The sequence below is a fragment of the Pelodiscus sinensis genome, chromosome 6 (genome assembly GCF_052426305.1).
Source record: "Pelodiscus sinensis isolate ZL-2025 chromosome 6, ASM5242630v1, whole genome shotgun sequence".
NCBI lineage: Eukaryota > Metazoa > Chordata > Testudines > Trionychidae > Pelodiscus > Pelodiscus sinensis.
In genome coordinates, this window is record NC_143057.1 from 71,500,166 (window position 1) to 71,515,784 (window position 15,619).

At 39.0% G+C, this 15,619-nt stretch overlaps 1 protein-coding gene across 7 annotated transcripts in view; it reads right to left on the reverse strand.

Annotated features, from left to right (window-relative positions):
• CAST (calpastatin) overlaps positions 1–15,619 on the reverse strand; it is a 98,814-nt gene that overhangs the window by 6,762 nt on the left and 76,433 nt on the right. For 5 of the 7 annotated variants that reach the window (XM_014571325.4, XM_075932101.2, XM_089779315.1 and 2 more), the window contains 12 exons: positions 15,333–15,434; positions 13,893–13,994; positions 10,897–10,980; positions 10,043–10,093; positions 9,750–9,845; positions 9,040–9,141; positions 8,271–8,318; positions 6,672–6,773; positions 5,165–5,257; positions 4,380–4,433; positions 3,565–3,654; positions 782–859 (listed from right to left, as the gene is read on the reverse strand). In XM_014571325.4, coding sequence (XP_014426811.3) covers positions 782–859; positions 3,565–3,654; positions 4,380–4,433; positions 5,165–5,257; positions 6,672–6,773; positions 8,271–8,318; positions 9,040–9,141; positions 9,750–9,845; positions 10,043–10,093; positions 10,897–10,980; positions 13,893–13,994; positions 15,333–15,434 — 1,002 coding nt within the window. The remainder of the gene's footprint in view (positions 1–781; positions 860–3,564; positions 3,655–4,379; positions 4,434–5,164; positions 5,258–6,671; positions 6,774–8,270; positions 8,319–9,039; positions 9,142–9,749; positions 9,846–10,042; positions 10,094–10,896; positions 10,981–13,892; positions 13,995–15,332; positions 15,435–15,619) is intronic. The other 2 variants (XM_089779316.1, XM_089779317.1) reach the window with 2 other exon arrangements.

Genomic DNA, 15,619 nt, shown 5'->3' on the forward strand with positions numbered 1-15,619 from the left:
CAAATGTTAAACAAAAGTCTTCAAAAGCAAATGTTATGATTTTAAAAAATGCCATTCATTACAGTCACTAAAAACATGATATAGATGATGTTGTAAGTCTAGTTCAAAGCAATAAATCGATGGATTGATTTAACTAGGCATTTTAATGTCTAATTCCAGATTCTGATTTTTATGGGTTGCTCACAAAAACCAACATTTTGGGTCCATTTTGCTGTGTGGCACATATTAAGTATATATATCCATCTACAGACATGCACTACATAAAAAAAGTTAACACACCCTCCACCAAATTATTCTGTATATATATTTATACACAGGTGCAGATTATTGTATTTCATTATTACATAACATATATAACAAAAGGGGAGAAGAGAATGGACTTCACATAGAAGAATAAGTTTTTACTGAAATGCAGGAGAGGAGGAAGCGTGCTCCAGACGGAGATGAAAGAAGAGATGCAATCACAAGTAGAAATAGATACAAGGGAGTGGGGTGACTAGGGCAACAAGCTCTGATGGGGAGAATGAGGATTTTGAATGTCATGAGGAACATATGACTATACACACCCCACATCTGCCCAGCATGTTGCATTGGATTTACTCTCTTTTGAAGCGGCAATTCTTTGCATGCACACAGGAGTGGGTCAAACGGAACCAATTATTTAAGAACACTTTCCTCAAACTGTAATGTCCAAATAAAATTATTTCAGACCTAAGTTGCCCATCCCCACACTCAAATTTGTTCAACAATCCAGCTCAATACATATTAGGAATGTATCTACCATTTTAGGATCTTCAGGTTTTCCACTGTCCTTTGTTGCCGGTTTCATTGTGGCAGCAGCTTCCTTTCCACTTTTGTCCTACACTCAAAAGAAAAAAAAAGGTCAGTTACAAACTGTTCAGATTTGAAAGAGAAAGCCTGCTGACTCAAGAGTACAGGGAATCAATAACAGCTCTAACCCTGGCATCTGTCCTCAGAAACAAATTCACTTTCAAACAGACAGAAGAGCCAACAGACTGGTACCATCTTCCTGAATCAAATGGAGTCTAGAATATTTGGGCAAGATCCCTGTCTGGCAGAAGAAAGAAGATGAAGCTGATCCTTGGGTGGCCTACTGCCCTGACTACGTGGCCACATTCCATATTCAGCACAAAGCAGGTGCACCACACCAAAGAATCTACTCCTCAGTCCACAGACAAACTGTATGTTATGGGACTTGTACCATTTAGACACTGTATATTTAGGTGGCTAACTGCAAATGTACCGTTCATGTTGTATGTGCTGAGGAACAAGAGGTTTTGGAAAGATAATGAAATAAGGAACTCTGGTTTAGCTTTGTTGATCATCCAAAGCAAAGAGCTACTTTCTAGGGTTAGGGTACAGAGTCCTAAAATCAGTGCCAACAATTGCTAAGAGATCTGGGAGAAGTCCAAACATCAGCCCAAACATTCACTCTTCTTATCCCAATGAGAAAAATTAAATGTATCTGGAGGACATAAACAGGATGCATTGTCAAGCAGTGAATGAGAATTAAAATACATTAATTTTTACAGCTCAGGAATTCATTTCATTTAATATACTCCACAATGGTTGAAGTAATCTAACAAAGATAATTGTTTATTATCCAATCAATACTGGGGAGTCTGGAGAAAAGCCCTCAATTACTGCAAAATATGTAGTTAAACCCTGTTTTCTTTCCCTTCTTACCCCGTGATGACTACGCAACTTTCTATAGATCTGCTGTAGTCAGCAGGGCTATCTGGAAACAGAATCACCTTCTTTTTTGAGAACTGTATCTTGTTCGTAACCTATAGTTTAATAGGGTATTTCTTACAAACAAATCACGAATTACAGGAAATGTTTTAAATAGGAGATTACTGGTAACTGTCTCAGTAACTAGGTGTTTTATATTTTAACTTTGAGAAAATCAGCTAACTCACAGAAGTCACTTGTGACCTCAGGTTCCTAGGAGGCCAACAGAAGTTGCTGATCTGGGCAGGAAAATGTATGTTTGGCAGCTAGAAGGCCAGGCTGAGTCAGGACTTCCAGGTGGTCAATATCCCCAAATCCCCAATTCCAGATTTAGTCACATATCAGCTTCCTCTATATTCTCCGGAGTGTAATTATCCATTCCTATAAATTTAACTATGGTATCATCTCTAAGTTGTTGACTCCCAAATGTACCTTCCTATCACCTGCCTTCCCTCACTGTGCAATCTCACGTCTCCAGCCACTCTCATCTTTCCAAATGGATGTCCTACCACAATTTCAAAGATCTGTCAACTCCCTTATCTTCCCCAGCTTATTGGCCAGCTATGTTGGTGTTATACTTAAATTCTCTCTCCCCCTTACTTTCTCATACTATCCAAGTTCTCTCCAGACTGTCAAGTCTGGACTTCTACCACTATTTTTACAGCATCTTCACAAACCAGCTTTTCCTTTGTTCCAACCTTCCCTTAGATCTTGATCATACTTGCAGCCACGAAGGCAAAACTTCTCCTCTCTGCCTTCATGTTTCATCTTGTTCCACCTCAGCCTATACAAAAGCTGCTACTGAAATCCACCTTGCTCTCTCATTGCTCTAAGGCAGAGATGGGGAACCTTTTCTGGGTCAGGGATGCTGACCCACAGGAAAAAAATCAGTTGGAGCCACACACAAGTGAGAAGCCAATTCCGCCCCCTCACCACCACTGACAAGGAGAAGCAGAAAGACACTCCCCACATCCCTCTCCCACACCAGAGCCAATAGGGGCCCAGACTAAGTAGATTTTCTGTGCTCCAACACTGAGGTGGGGCAGCGGGGAGGTTGGCGCGCCAGTGCATACTCCCCAATGCTGGGGGGAAGAGGCACTGAGTCTCAGTGGCCAGATCCAGGCAAGCCAGGGGCCACATTCGGCCCCCAGGCCCGAAGTTCCCCACTCCTGCTCGAAGGATTACTTCAACAGGATTTTTCTCTCCTGCGTTACATTCAGACTTTTTGTCTTCATCAGGGCCACATGCAATTCCAGCCTCACTTATATATCTATTCTTATTTCCTCCTGATCTTTATCCAAGGCAGACTATGGAAACAATTGGGATCTCTGGATAAGAACATGAGAATGGCCACACCGGGTCAGACCCATAGTCCATCTAGCCCACTAAGTATCCTGCCATGTGACAATAGCCAGTGCCAGACGCTTCAGAGGGAATAACTAGCACAAGATAATTATCAAGTGATTTGTTCTCTGCCATCCAGTCCCTGCTTCTGGCAGTCAGAGGCTTAGGGACACACAGAGAAGGAGGTTGCACCCCTGACCACTTCGTTAATAGTCATTGATAGACCTCTCTTTCAAGAACTTGGCTAATTATTTTTTGAACCCAGTCAATTCTCATACTTCTAAAAGTATGTCAGACCCACACTGAAGCCTTAACAGCGTCCCTTTAAGTTACACTTCCCCATAGCAGAGCATTTGAAAGGGTAAACATAAACAGAGTCAAAGCAAAAGAAATAAAAATACTAATCTCCACCTGTGCGGGCCATTAATATACACTAATTCACAAATTCCTGGGGAGAAAATATCGTACCTTAGAGTGTTGTGTTGTGGCAGGAGTTTTTGCGCAATTATCAAAGTCCCCTGATAAAGCATCAATAGCTGCAGAGTCATCTGTAGGTTTCTGTAACAGACACAAAGTGTAGAAGACAAAGAATTCATAGATTGTACTCTAAGATTATCAAGTAAAGCAAAAAATGAATCTTAGCCAGCAAAAATATCCTAAGCACTTTTTTCCAATCCACAAAGCTGTATACATAGCATAGTTCTATTCCCCGTGTAAATGCAGCTTCCTGAAATCACTCGTCTGAAACTTTCAAAAAACCTGACTCCTAGTCCATATTTAAATAGATAACACTCAGTTTCCTGATTTTCAAGAAGTGCTGCCATTTTGAAATCAGAGCTATTAAGGCTCAGCATTTTTTTTTTGAACGTAAGGCTACTTATATAGTTTCTTAAATATGCTTTTAACAATTCATTTTTTAAAATCTTGATTCCATATTCTTATTACAGGTGAAGCTGGTAGTACTGTCTAATTTAGACTGTACAGACAACCTTAACTCTGAGACATTCTGAACTTTTCAATACTTGACTTTACAACTTTAACATTGTTTTAATATAGCTGTGCATGTAACATCCACATTACAAGTACTTATATGAAAGTCTTTATTCTCACTTAAAATAAGCAAAGCATTTCTATACCTAGTCACCAGCATTTAAGGATTTGCAATATACAGTGTTAATGAATCAACAACATCGTTTAGATCAGCATTCAGTTCACAGTACATTCAGGAACAGATTATAAAACTTATTATTTTTGCTGCATTATAAAACTGTAATGACTTTTACCTTTGGTTCTTTGGGTTTCACATCCTCCTTTACTGTTGGCTTTACTGGTTTACCCTTTAAAAAGCAGATAGATTTCACCCTTAATTTGAGCTGATGGATCAAACTTACAGTGAAATAAACTCTTACTTTATTCACAATCCTTTACTGTCCCTATCTACTTTACAATCCATTTATTATACCTACACAGCCTTCTTCATCAGATTCTTGTGACCTCACATTTTTTCCTGTTTTAATGTCCCCCTGAAAATTAATCTACATTTTACCCTAGATTCTTTCAGTAGAAGAGAACTTGGGACACACTGTCTGGCTCTCATTTGTTGAGCATGGTCATTCCCTTGGCATGGCAGTGACTCAGTAAAATGAATGAGAGCTTCACAAGACTATTCCTGCCAGTTCCACAAAACCGGTAGTACTTATGTAATGTTTCTCATCCACAAACCATGAGCCTGATTTTCAACTATGTGGATCCCAGTACTTCCTGGTAACATTGATCACTGATGGCTGTTTAAAGTGGCTTTAACAATTCTGACTTTGTTCAATGTAAAAAAGAACAGTCCATTTTCTCTGGATGAGACATAATGGTTTAGGGACTCCATTCTCCCATCTAAGGGGTGGGGATTTATGTAGGTAATGCCAATTGATAGGTCACTCAGGTAACTCCAATGGTTGCTCACACAATTTTACTAATGGGAGAACTGACCTACACATGCGTAAGCTTGTTGCACTGTTAAGATGACTGAATCCAAATTCAGAATGTGGCCACTGAGATATTTGGTTGTGTTTACCTGCTCATTTGTATCCAAAATATGCCTGTAATCTGGAGGGATTGTATCATCTCTTTCCCCAAGTTTGTCTTTGTGTTCAGATTTAGCATTTTCCTAAGAATATGAAATAAAACACTGTTACTGATCTCCTCCATTAGAAAGGTGGGGTCAATTAACAGCAAATGGTATCTACTGCTCCTGTAATTTTGTGTCATACAAATAAATGATCCAAATAGAAATGCTAGGATGACTTTATTAAACAGAGAATTTTTTTCAGTAGTAGCTCTTATAAAAGTCCTCCTCTTTTGGAAAAATATTTTATGAGCACAAAAGCATTTTTATACACAAGAGTATAGGCATCACAGTGGGAATGGGTACATATCTGCTTAATCACAAACAGTGCACTTTGTGTACAAGCTTTAAAAACTGTTGCCCTCTGATACTATTTTAATACGTTAAAACCCACAAAATGACAACAGATCTTTTTCAAGTACATTTTCAGTTTTGCTTCTCAACAACTCAGCTCCTTGTGTTCAGCACACTGCACCATCATATTAGAACTCATCCATTTACTACTCTAGTTCAAACTTAAGGTTAAAGTTCTTATAATGCCATAGCCGTGTGTTGCAACTCTTCAGCCATGCTCAGAATGTGTAAAAATGCAAGGTTCTTGCCAGCCAAATTTCACAATTAAATGCCAGTGGTCTGTCTCTTATTAGTTAGGAAACAGTCAGAATTAAGTTGCAGCCAGAGACTGTTTTAAACATATGATTAGGAGGATATGGCATCATAACATCCTGAATACCAGGGAAGAGGGAAGCATTCATTCGACAGTCAAATCTGTTTAGGCTGCTTTATGTATTATTTGATTAGATGTATGTATATTTTTCAGCACATATTCAAAAACTAGCTATTTACAGTAAAAAATTTAGAGGACTCTTTTTTAACTGAAAAACAAAGCAGCCAAATTAGCTATAAACTTTTTATGTATGTTTTGTTAAAAGATACAACAGTTAACATACATGTTCTATAATTTGAGGCACATATACCAAATTTTGTTCTGGGCTTGCTGTCATTTGCCAACATTAATTATTTTTATTACATCAGTACTTAGTTGGACACCCTTTCAGACAATTTATTGCAGAGTTTATATAGTGCTTTCTTCAAAGATTTAAAAAAAAATGAGGGACCAACTTCTGCACATTTTTTTAACCTGTGCAATCCCAATGACATGCGAATGAATGTATAACGTGTACCTGTCTGTCCAAAATGCTAACTGTTTTGATATACTGCCTGAAACCAGGACACCCTCAAGAAAACATGAAATGTTAAACTGAATTACAGCTATTGAATAAAAACGAAGCACAGCTTAAACATAGGATACATGAACACTTTATCTTCACTAAAATTATTCTTGTGCTTGAAAATAATGTATCATATTCTCTTCTGTGTAAAAGAAATACATTAAAAACGATAAGGTGTATGTTCCATTTGTTTTTGGTGGTACAAGCAGAGAATAGTTCACTACCTTTACTTTATCCACAAGAGGTTTATTTTCATCAGGATCAGGTTCTCTTTGTCCCAGTGAATCAGACAGGAGGTCTAGGGCATCATCTTGCTCTTTCCCACCCTAGCAAAATGTAAATATATTCAAGAAAACATGACACAAAAACCCCTGGATTTAAATGAGATACAATAAACACTAACTTCATCCAACACAAAGACTACTCTGCCATTGAAATACCATAAATAAAATTAATTGCAAAGTAGTGACCATCATAGGAAAGTTACTGAATATTTACAAGTTTCAGGGGATAGCCGAGTTAGTCTGTACATGATAAACTTAAAAAACAACTAATGGTCTGGTAGCACTTTACAGACTAACAAAACATATAGATGGTATCATGATGGTTACAGCCAGAGAAGAGATCAGTTAGTATAGACAAGGAAGTTGAAATGTCTTTGTTCTTCTGCTACAAGCAAACCAATTCTAATTTAGGAAAATATTGAAACTAGAAACAATTTTAAAATGGATCATCTTGACAAACAGGTGCTCTCTCATTCTGCCAAGGTAATTATGGACATGTCTACAGAACAGTAAGAGACCTGCAAAACGGATGCCGTTGGCCTGGGTTGGTTAACTTGGGTTGAAAAATGCAGTATAAACATCTGGGATTAGGCTCTAGCCTGACCTCTGAGACCCTCCTTTCCCTTCATTGCATCTTATACTGCACTATACCTTTCGCTCTGCAGCCTGCACCTGAGTCACTTCACCTGGGCTCTATAACTCAGTGCTGCAATTTTTTTTGTTTTTTTACACCGAAGCATATACATACCTTATTAGTTAGATAAGCTGCAAAGCAAGTGCCAGTTGCCTAACTTAAAATTCCCTGGCTGTATAATTTTTCCATTAACATTTGAAATGTTTTTCCTTCCAGAATGTGCTGCTTTTTATTTAAATCTGTTAAGTTTTACCTCCTGAAAAATTTAGCTTCTCCAGTTAATAGACACATAGTTAATAGACACATAACAGAAGAGTGAGCTTTCACTGCACCGGAAGGAGATGGGGGATGTGTAAGACCCCTGCTTATCCAAGCTAAGGAAAGCTCTCCTCTGATTTTAGCAGAGGATGGAAAGAAGCACTCTTCCCCATTAATCCTTACTTTTCCTGCTTTGTCATGACGACATTATAGAATTCTACATTTATTTGCATTTTCTTTTTCTAGCCCACCTGCAGGTGCCTCGCCAAAAGCAAGCAAATAAAAACAAACCAACAAAACAAAACCAGAAAAACCCAACCTCCATACCCATTATCATGGCCGGAAAGAAAATACCCATCAGGATCTAGCTCTTATTTTTATTTATCTGACCAAATATAGGATTAAATTCTGGCAGACAAAAGATGGGGGGGAAGCATAACAGACCCCAAAAATGTGCACATACACACTGCAAAAACAAACAACAACAACAACAACAAAAGTGTGCTCCTATTCTGGCCAAAACCAGTCCCTCTCACTGATCAATTATAAAATCTATTCCAGTTCAGAGCTGAAAATGAGGCTATTCATACAGACTATTGCTGGCTCTTGCATGTACATTCAGATTTTCTGAATATTTACTCACTCACCTGGGGTTTTTCTTCAGACTTTGGCAAGAGTGGTTTTCCATCTTTATCCTACAGGGAAAAACACTGTTTAACAAAGCAGTTTTCTAGGACCAAAACACCCAGGTCTTTCAGTAACAGCAGTTAAAATATACAAAGTGTTATTACATAGCATAGTTTCCTGTCCCTTCCCTGCCCCACTTTTTGATTGCCATTGCTCAGGCTTTGGCACAAATATAGTTGTAGGCATTTAAAATTACAGTTCTACTCTGAAAGACTCTAAAAAGGTCATTGTGAGCTTCCCTGGTTTTTGTCATTCCACTGCTTATCAAATATGCTTAATTTGCAAATGAATGCCTAACTGGGAGCCCTGTTTAATCAATCCAAGACTTAAGGTCAAAGAGGACCATTTCCTTCTAACAAATCAACAACCCACATTAATCACAACTGCTAGGCCACATCTTGTTATGTCGTACATGTTTCTGGAGAAACCAGGAGAGATGGACAACTAAAAGCCTTCACTCCTGCTGCTGGCCAGGAAGTTTCTAGAACTTGGTTTATGTTACATATATGTACAATTTGACTCACAGAGCAAAACTGTACCCAAAATGCATGAGCCTAGAATTATTTTCCAGAGAAAAATCTATCTTCTTAGTAGCCAGTCTCAACAGCAAAGGGTTCAATTTTACAACAGGCCCCACCATTAAGAACTGCTCTCAAAAGGTCTCCGGCTTTCTTCCTCTAACAGGTTTTAGTCTGAACCTTATCACCAACAAGAATGCATGTAGCTTACTGGGGGGGCAGCTGAAGGAGCTGCTGAGTGCACTCCAGAAGCTGTAGTGGAAGAGACAACTTCTTCAGAGGTAGCTGGGGAAGATTTAACAGCCATGGATTTCTAAAACAAACAAACAAACATACACTGTTGCTACGAGTGTGTAATACTATAAACATATATAAGAAATCCTTAGTTTATGGGAAGCACATTTAAAATAAAAAACAAGTGCTCATCTGGGACCTGATTTTTGTGACATACTGTATCTATTTTAGCCTAATTCACACACACAAAATTAGAGGGCATAACAGTTCTTGGGAAGTCATTTAAACTTATGTTTTCTACACTCCATACCTCAGAAATAACATGCCCATCTCAGCCTAGTGGGTTTAGACACATTCTCTCCATTAAAATTAGTGGGTGAAATTCTGACCTCACTGAAGTCAATGGAAATGGTCATAGAGATTTTAATGGGTCTAGGACTTCATCCCATCTGTCTAAATCCCCTAGACTGCTTTGAAAAAACTTAATGATTGTATGTTACCATCGCAATCATCTATTGAACTAGACATAACATCAGAGCACACCTGATTTTTCTTTATTGCCTGGGTCAGTATTTTACTTCCGTACTATAAGTATTTTACTTACACGTACTATAAAAATAATGGAAAATTATTTAAACAACTTGAATATAAAACCAAATACAGAACAAATGCATGCAGAGATCTTACTTTAGGTGTTGATAGCGGTGCAGACTGTAATGTTGTTGCTGGGGAAGTGGCAAATCCCTTTGACAAAGCATCCAGAATATCACTTTCACTCATGGGCTGCAATTAAAAAAAAACAAAACTGCTTTTTTATCCTTTTTTGTTGTTTGAAATCTGCTGAATCGTCTGATTATACCTGCATAATTTAGAGAATCAGAATATAGCTGAAAGCTTAAATAATAGGAAATCGTTTCTTTCTCTGTTTAATGAATAATAAATGGAAAAGTTTAAGATTTTCTGAATATTTACTCACTCACCTGGGGTTTTTCTTCAGACTTTGGTGGGAAGAGTGGTTTTCCATCTTTATCCTACAGGGAAAAACACTGTTTAACAAAGTAGTTTTCTATGACCACGACATCCAAGTCTTTTGGTAACAGTGGTTAAAAATATGCAAAGTGTTATTACACAGAATATTTGCCTGTCCCTGCCCCTCCCCAGCCTTTTTGATTGTCATTGCTCAGGCTTTGGCACAAATACAGTTGTAAGCATTTAAAATTACAGTTCTGCTCTGAAAGACTCAAAAATGGTCATGTTGAGCTTCCCTGTTTACTGTCTCTCCATTGCTTATCAAATATGCTCAGTTTGCAAATGAAAGCCTAACCTGTAAGCCCTGTGTAATCACTCCAGAATATGCATCAAGGAGGGGCGTTTCCTTCTAACAAATCAGCATCAGTAACAAAGGTTCTGCAGGCTTCAGTTATGCCTGTGCCACCCTACTATCATCATATCACCACCGTCGGTGATATTTGCAAAAATCCCCAAATTGATGGCAAGAGAAGGATCACGTGATGATTACCCATGAGCTTCACTGAGTTACAGTGATGTAATTAATTACTATTTGTGCTTCAAACAAATAAAATCCAAAGAATCCAACTGATCCCTCTCACCCAATTATGCACATTTGAGTGCATAAAGCTAAATTAACTCTGCCTGCATTTAGATACGTAACTAAAAGTTGCCTACTACTGGATATGCTAATACACCACAAATTACAATGATGAACTACAAATTGCAATGAACCCAACTATTTTGTAGTAGTATAGTACCTGAAGCAATATCCACGTCGGAGGAAAGCGGTGCAAAGAACATAGGAATATGCTAAAAAAATTACCTTTGCTTCTATTAATCTGTATTCAGGAGGGATTGTTTCTTCATCTTCTCCCAGTTTTTCTCGTTCTTCTTGTTTAGTTTTTTCCTAGGGAAAAAAAGGGGGAGGGGGAAAACAAATGTGGAATCTCTTTCAGACATGTCAAAAGGCCCTTACACACTGCAAGTGAGCAAGTTGTTGACTCTCTTTCACTACAGCATAATTGTATGCAGATTTTCCCTTACAAGGGCAGTTTCATTATCAGGAAAAATATGCTTTCTTCTGATGCACCTTATATTGAATTTCCCACTCACTTCACTATAAAATGAGGAGTAATTCCATTTATTTTAACAGCATAATATCTGGCAGAAAATGTTCAAATTGTGAAACATGGATATCTTCATAAAACAGACTGAAAGATCCTTCAACTAATATATGAACCCTGTTTCAATTATAGCACACTTTACAAATAAATGGAGCTATACATTTTAATTCTTCGTCTTTATGTTCAGAAAGAAGAGGAAATTTACTAAATAAGCCAGCAAAAATCTAAAGATTGTTTTATTTTGTAGACACTAAACATTGATTTTGTTTTAAATACACATTTGACTTCTGCTTTAGCTTAGTTTTTAGACACTAAATCATAGAATCAGAGAATACTAGAACTGGAAGGGACCTCGAGAGATCCTCAAGTCCAGTTCCCTCCCCTCATGGCAGCACCAAGAACCCCTGATAGATGTCTATCCAACCTTCTCGTAAATATCTCCTGTGGCAGAGATTCCACAACCTCCCTGGGCAATTTATTCCAGTGTTTAACCATCCTGACAGTTAGGACATTTTCCCCTATGTCCAACCTAAGCCTCCTTTGCTGCAATTTAGAACCATTATTTCTTCTCCTATCATCAGAGGCCAAGGAGAACAATTGTTCTCCCGCCTCCTTTTAACACCCTTTTAAATACTTGAAAACTGATATCATGAGAAATGCTTATAAGCAACTACTGCATTGCCTATGTATTTTTGTTTCTGTCCTTTATCATTTTTCCATCAATGTCTTCTCTTTGCCCATATGGAAAAGCCATTGATCCCAGGAACTGCTTGAATGTAGAAAGGATACTGTGTTACCAACTATTTCATTCTTACCATATGCATGCATGCCTAAAATTATTTTTTTTTAAATCACTTCTCACTCTTTATGCTAAGAATGTTATGAAACGCTACCTCCAACTAGTAGCCTGGAGCCAGTATATTCAGCACCATGATATGATTATGATGTGTTTTATTCAAAGTATGCTCTGTGAGGTATCATTTTAAAGTCTTGATCTGTTGAACATTATATCCTGTTTAATTGCATGTATTGCTATATGTGTTACTAAAATATGCTGTGAGGTTGGGATGCCCACAGCCAGCCTTTCAGCTGCAGCAAATGAGGATCAGACAGAAAGAATCTACTCTCCCAGGGATTTCTCAGTAAAGGCATGTATGCCATGGGAACAGACTAGCTCACAGCAAGGATCTTTCTAGCAGCTGTAAGAAAGTATAAAAGAGGGACATCATCATTTGGCCTCTTTCTCCCCCTCCCCCCATCTCAATACCTGGAAGATTATCTGGAAGGCACAGACTTTGAACTAGGGATGTAAGTGACTAGTCGACTAGCCGATAAGCAAATGCTTATCGGACAGTCAACTAGTGACTTGACTAGTAGCTTCCCCTACCCCCGCCATGGCTGCCTCTAGAAGAGAGGCAGCAAGGGGGCAGGAGGAGAGACAGATCTGGTGCTGGGGGGGGGGGGGGGGGGAGAGCTGGCTTAAAAGCCGGTTCCCCCCAGCACTATCTCTGTGATAAGAGGGGACGGGCACAGCAGGGAACTGGCAGCACTTCTTCCTCTGAAATGTAGCAAGAGCAGGGATCTCAAAAGCAGAAGCGCTGTGGGGAGCCTGGGGTGAACTAGGGACTTAAACAGTCCCCTGCTGACCCCATGCTCCCTGCTTTTGAAATGTATAAGAGCCCTCCTGGGACTCCTGTACATTTCAACAGGAAGGTGCGCAAGGTCAGTGGGGGGCTGCTCGAGTTCCCCACTGGCAATACTCCCTGCAGTGCTTCCACCTTTGAAAAGTAGCAAGAGCTATCAGGGCTCTTGACACATTTCAAAGGCAGAGGCGCCCTTACTGACTAATCAAATAGTCCATGCAGATTACACTGACTATTTGATTAGCTGATTAATCTAAATTTAACATCCTTACTTTAAACTAGGGAGACTGGACCCTCTCCAGCCTGGGACCAGTCTATATATTGAGGAACTGTAAGCTGCCAATACCACCCAGGGTGAAACACTGATTCAAGTCTTGCTTTGTCTGTTTAAATTAGAACTAAGATTGAACATTTATTTTTATTTCTTAGGCAGACAACTTTGATCTCTATTCATGCTACTTATAATCTATCTTATATATCTACTTAATATCTATCTTTCTGTAGTTAATAAATATGTTTTATATTTTACCTAGAATAGTGTGCTTTTGGTTGAAGTGCTTGGGGAATCTCAGCTCAGATTACAAAGGCCGGTGCACGTCTACTATCCTATGAAGATGTGGGAATGAATTTGCACTGTCCAACACAATACTGAGCAGAGCAAGACAGTATATTTCTGCGGTGCAAGCCTGGATTACTGGGAGGGAATTGGCTGATGCCTCTAATTTGATGGTTCATGAGTAGCTGGGAGATCATTCACATAACTGACTTGGGTTTGTCCTGCCTGTGGAGGGCTGTGTAAATAGTGCCTGTCAGAGGCTTATAGCTTGACATTAGCATCACCGTGTGAGAGGCAGCTCAGGCCTAAGGATCCCATCGCAAATTTCTTAAGTGAATTCCTTCTACTAGTTTCAAGGGGAAGTTCTGCTTAAAAATAGTAAAAATAGATGACAAAATGTGGCCCATTGCAAATGGGTAAGTCTAAGATAGTATAACATAAATCACAATAACTACTTTCACAAACTGTTTTTTTAAGGCCTTGGATATTTTAATACCTTCACTTTATCCACAGCAGGTTTTTCTTCTTTGGGGTCAGGTTCTCTCTTTCCTAGACTACCACACAAGGCATCCACTGCCTCATCTGACACACCTCCACCCTAAAAAAGCATAAGATGTTATTAATCATAACTGCAAATTGACAGTTAAGTTATTTTTGAAGGAACTTATTCAGAATTTCTAGTCACAGATTATAAAAACATAGTAATCTTTATTTTGCGCCAAGATACAAACTATCCATACTACTAAAACCACAAATATAAATAGGGCCCTACCAAATTCATGGCAATGAAAAACAGATCATGGACCCTGAAACCTGGCTATTATAAGAGGCATTGCCACCATTACATCTGTGTTGCTTTCAGAGCTGGGCAGTCAGAGGCACTCAGTCCAGCACAGAAGCAAGGGTTGCCTGGTATGGGGAAGGTCGTTACTTTTTGGGGGACAGGCTTGGCTTTATGGATGGGTGACCACCCAGGGCACCATAGTCAAGGGAGCGCTGTGCTCACAAAGGCCACCTCTCACTGCCAACCCAAGACCTTTTTAGCCCCTAAGCCATGGATATGCTAGAGCAACCTACTGTGCGCTGGTCGCTAGTTGCTAGTCCTGACCTGGCTGTGGAGAGATGGGACTTCCTCTGCATGGGCCTAGACCCACCACTGAGAACCTCCCTCAGCTGTAAGGAAATTCCATGTTCACTGGCCGGAAGGCCCAGTTCTGAAGGCAGTACTATTCCAGTAGCAGCACAGAAGTAAGGGTGGCAATACTGACTCCATCTAGAGTAGTCTTGTGCTCCCCAATGATGACCTCCATTTGTGTTGGAACTCCTACAGTTATAGCACCATGAAATTTCAAATTTAAGAATCTGAAATTGTGACATTTTCAAAACCCTTTACCAAAATGGGCCCTGAATTTAGCATAGCTTTCCCCTGAAACTGTGTCACCACAGCCAAGGTCCTCCAGGATCTTGGCAGAGTGTTTTTCAGATAGACGCGATCAACAACTTGACACTTCCATAAGTTTTTATTTATATAACCCATGAACACAGGGGTTCATAGAGTCTGCCAGTAATCTAACCACCTCAAACACATAAGAGGGCAGCTGGCTTTTTTAGCTGATCTTAAGTGGTAATAAAAAGTTCACAAACAGCATCATCTTAAAGGGGATTTAGGAAAGCATCTGAACCACATACCCTCTAGCATAGTGAAACTATTGTCTGTTTCAAGAAAAAAATTGCATCAAAAGAGTTCAAATCATGGGTGTTCTATAGAAAATTCAATGTATATCATACAGATAAGCCATGAAGAGAGTATTCTGCAGTGCTTGGCAGGAAAGTCTGTAATACTATTCCATAAAGCCATATACTTCTCTAGCTTTTCACAAAACAGCTTTGAGCTTTTACTTTAGCACCAGTTCCAATTCTCTATGGGATTACTCACTGTAGTAGTAGTTGAGGGAGCTGAAGACTGTATAGTAGAAACTACAGCAGAGGAAACAACTTCATCTGCAGGAGCCTTTTTAGTTGCAGTAGCATCAGATTTCTGAAAGAAACAAATGCGGTGAACTTTATTAATGTATGGAAGCACAGAGCAATGAAAAATCAGAAAAAGAATATGAAGATATAAGTCTTTTTTTAACAGAATGCAACAAAGAATGGCTGCTGCAAGGTTATTTGAATAGTAGTCAGCGTAATACACTAAAAAAGAGCATACATTTAAGCTAAAAA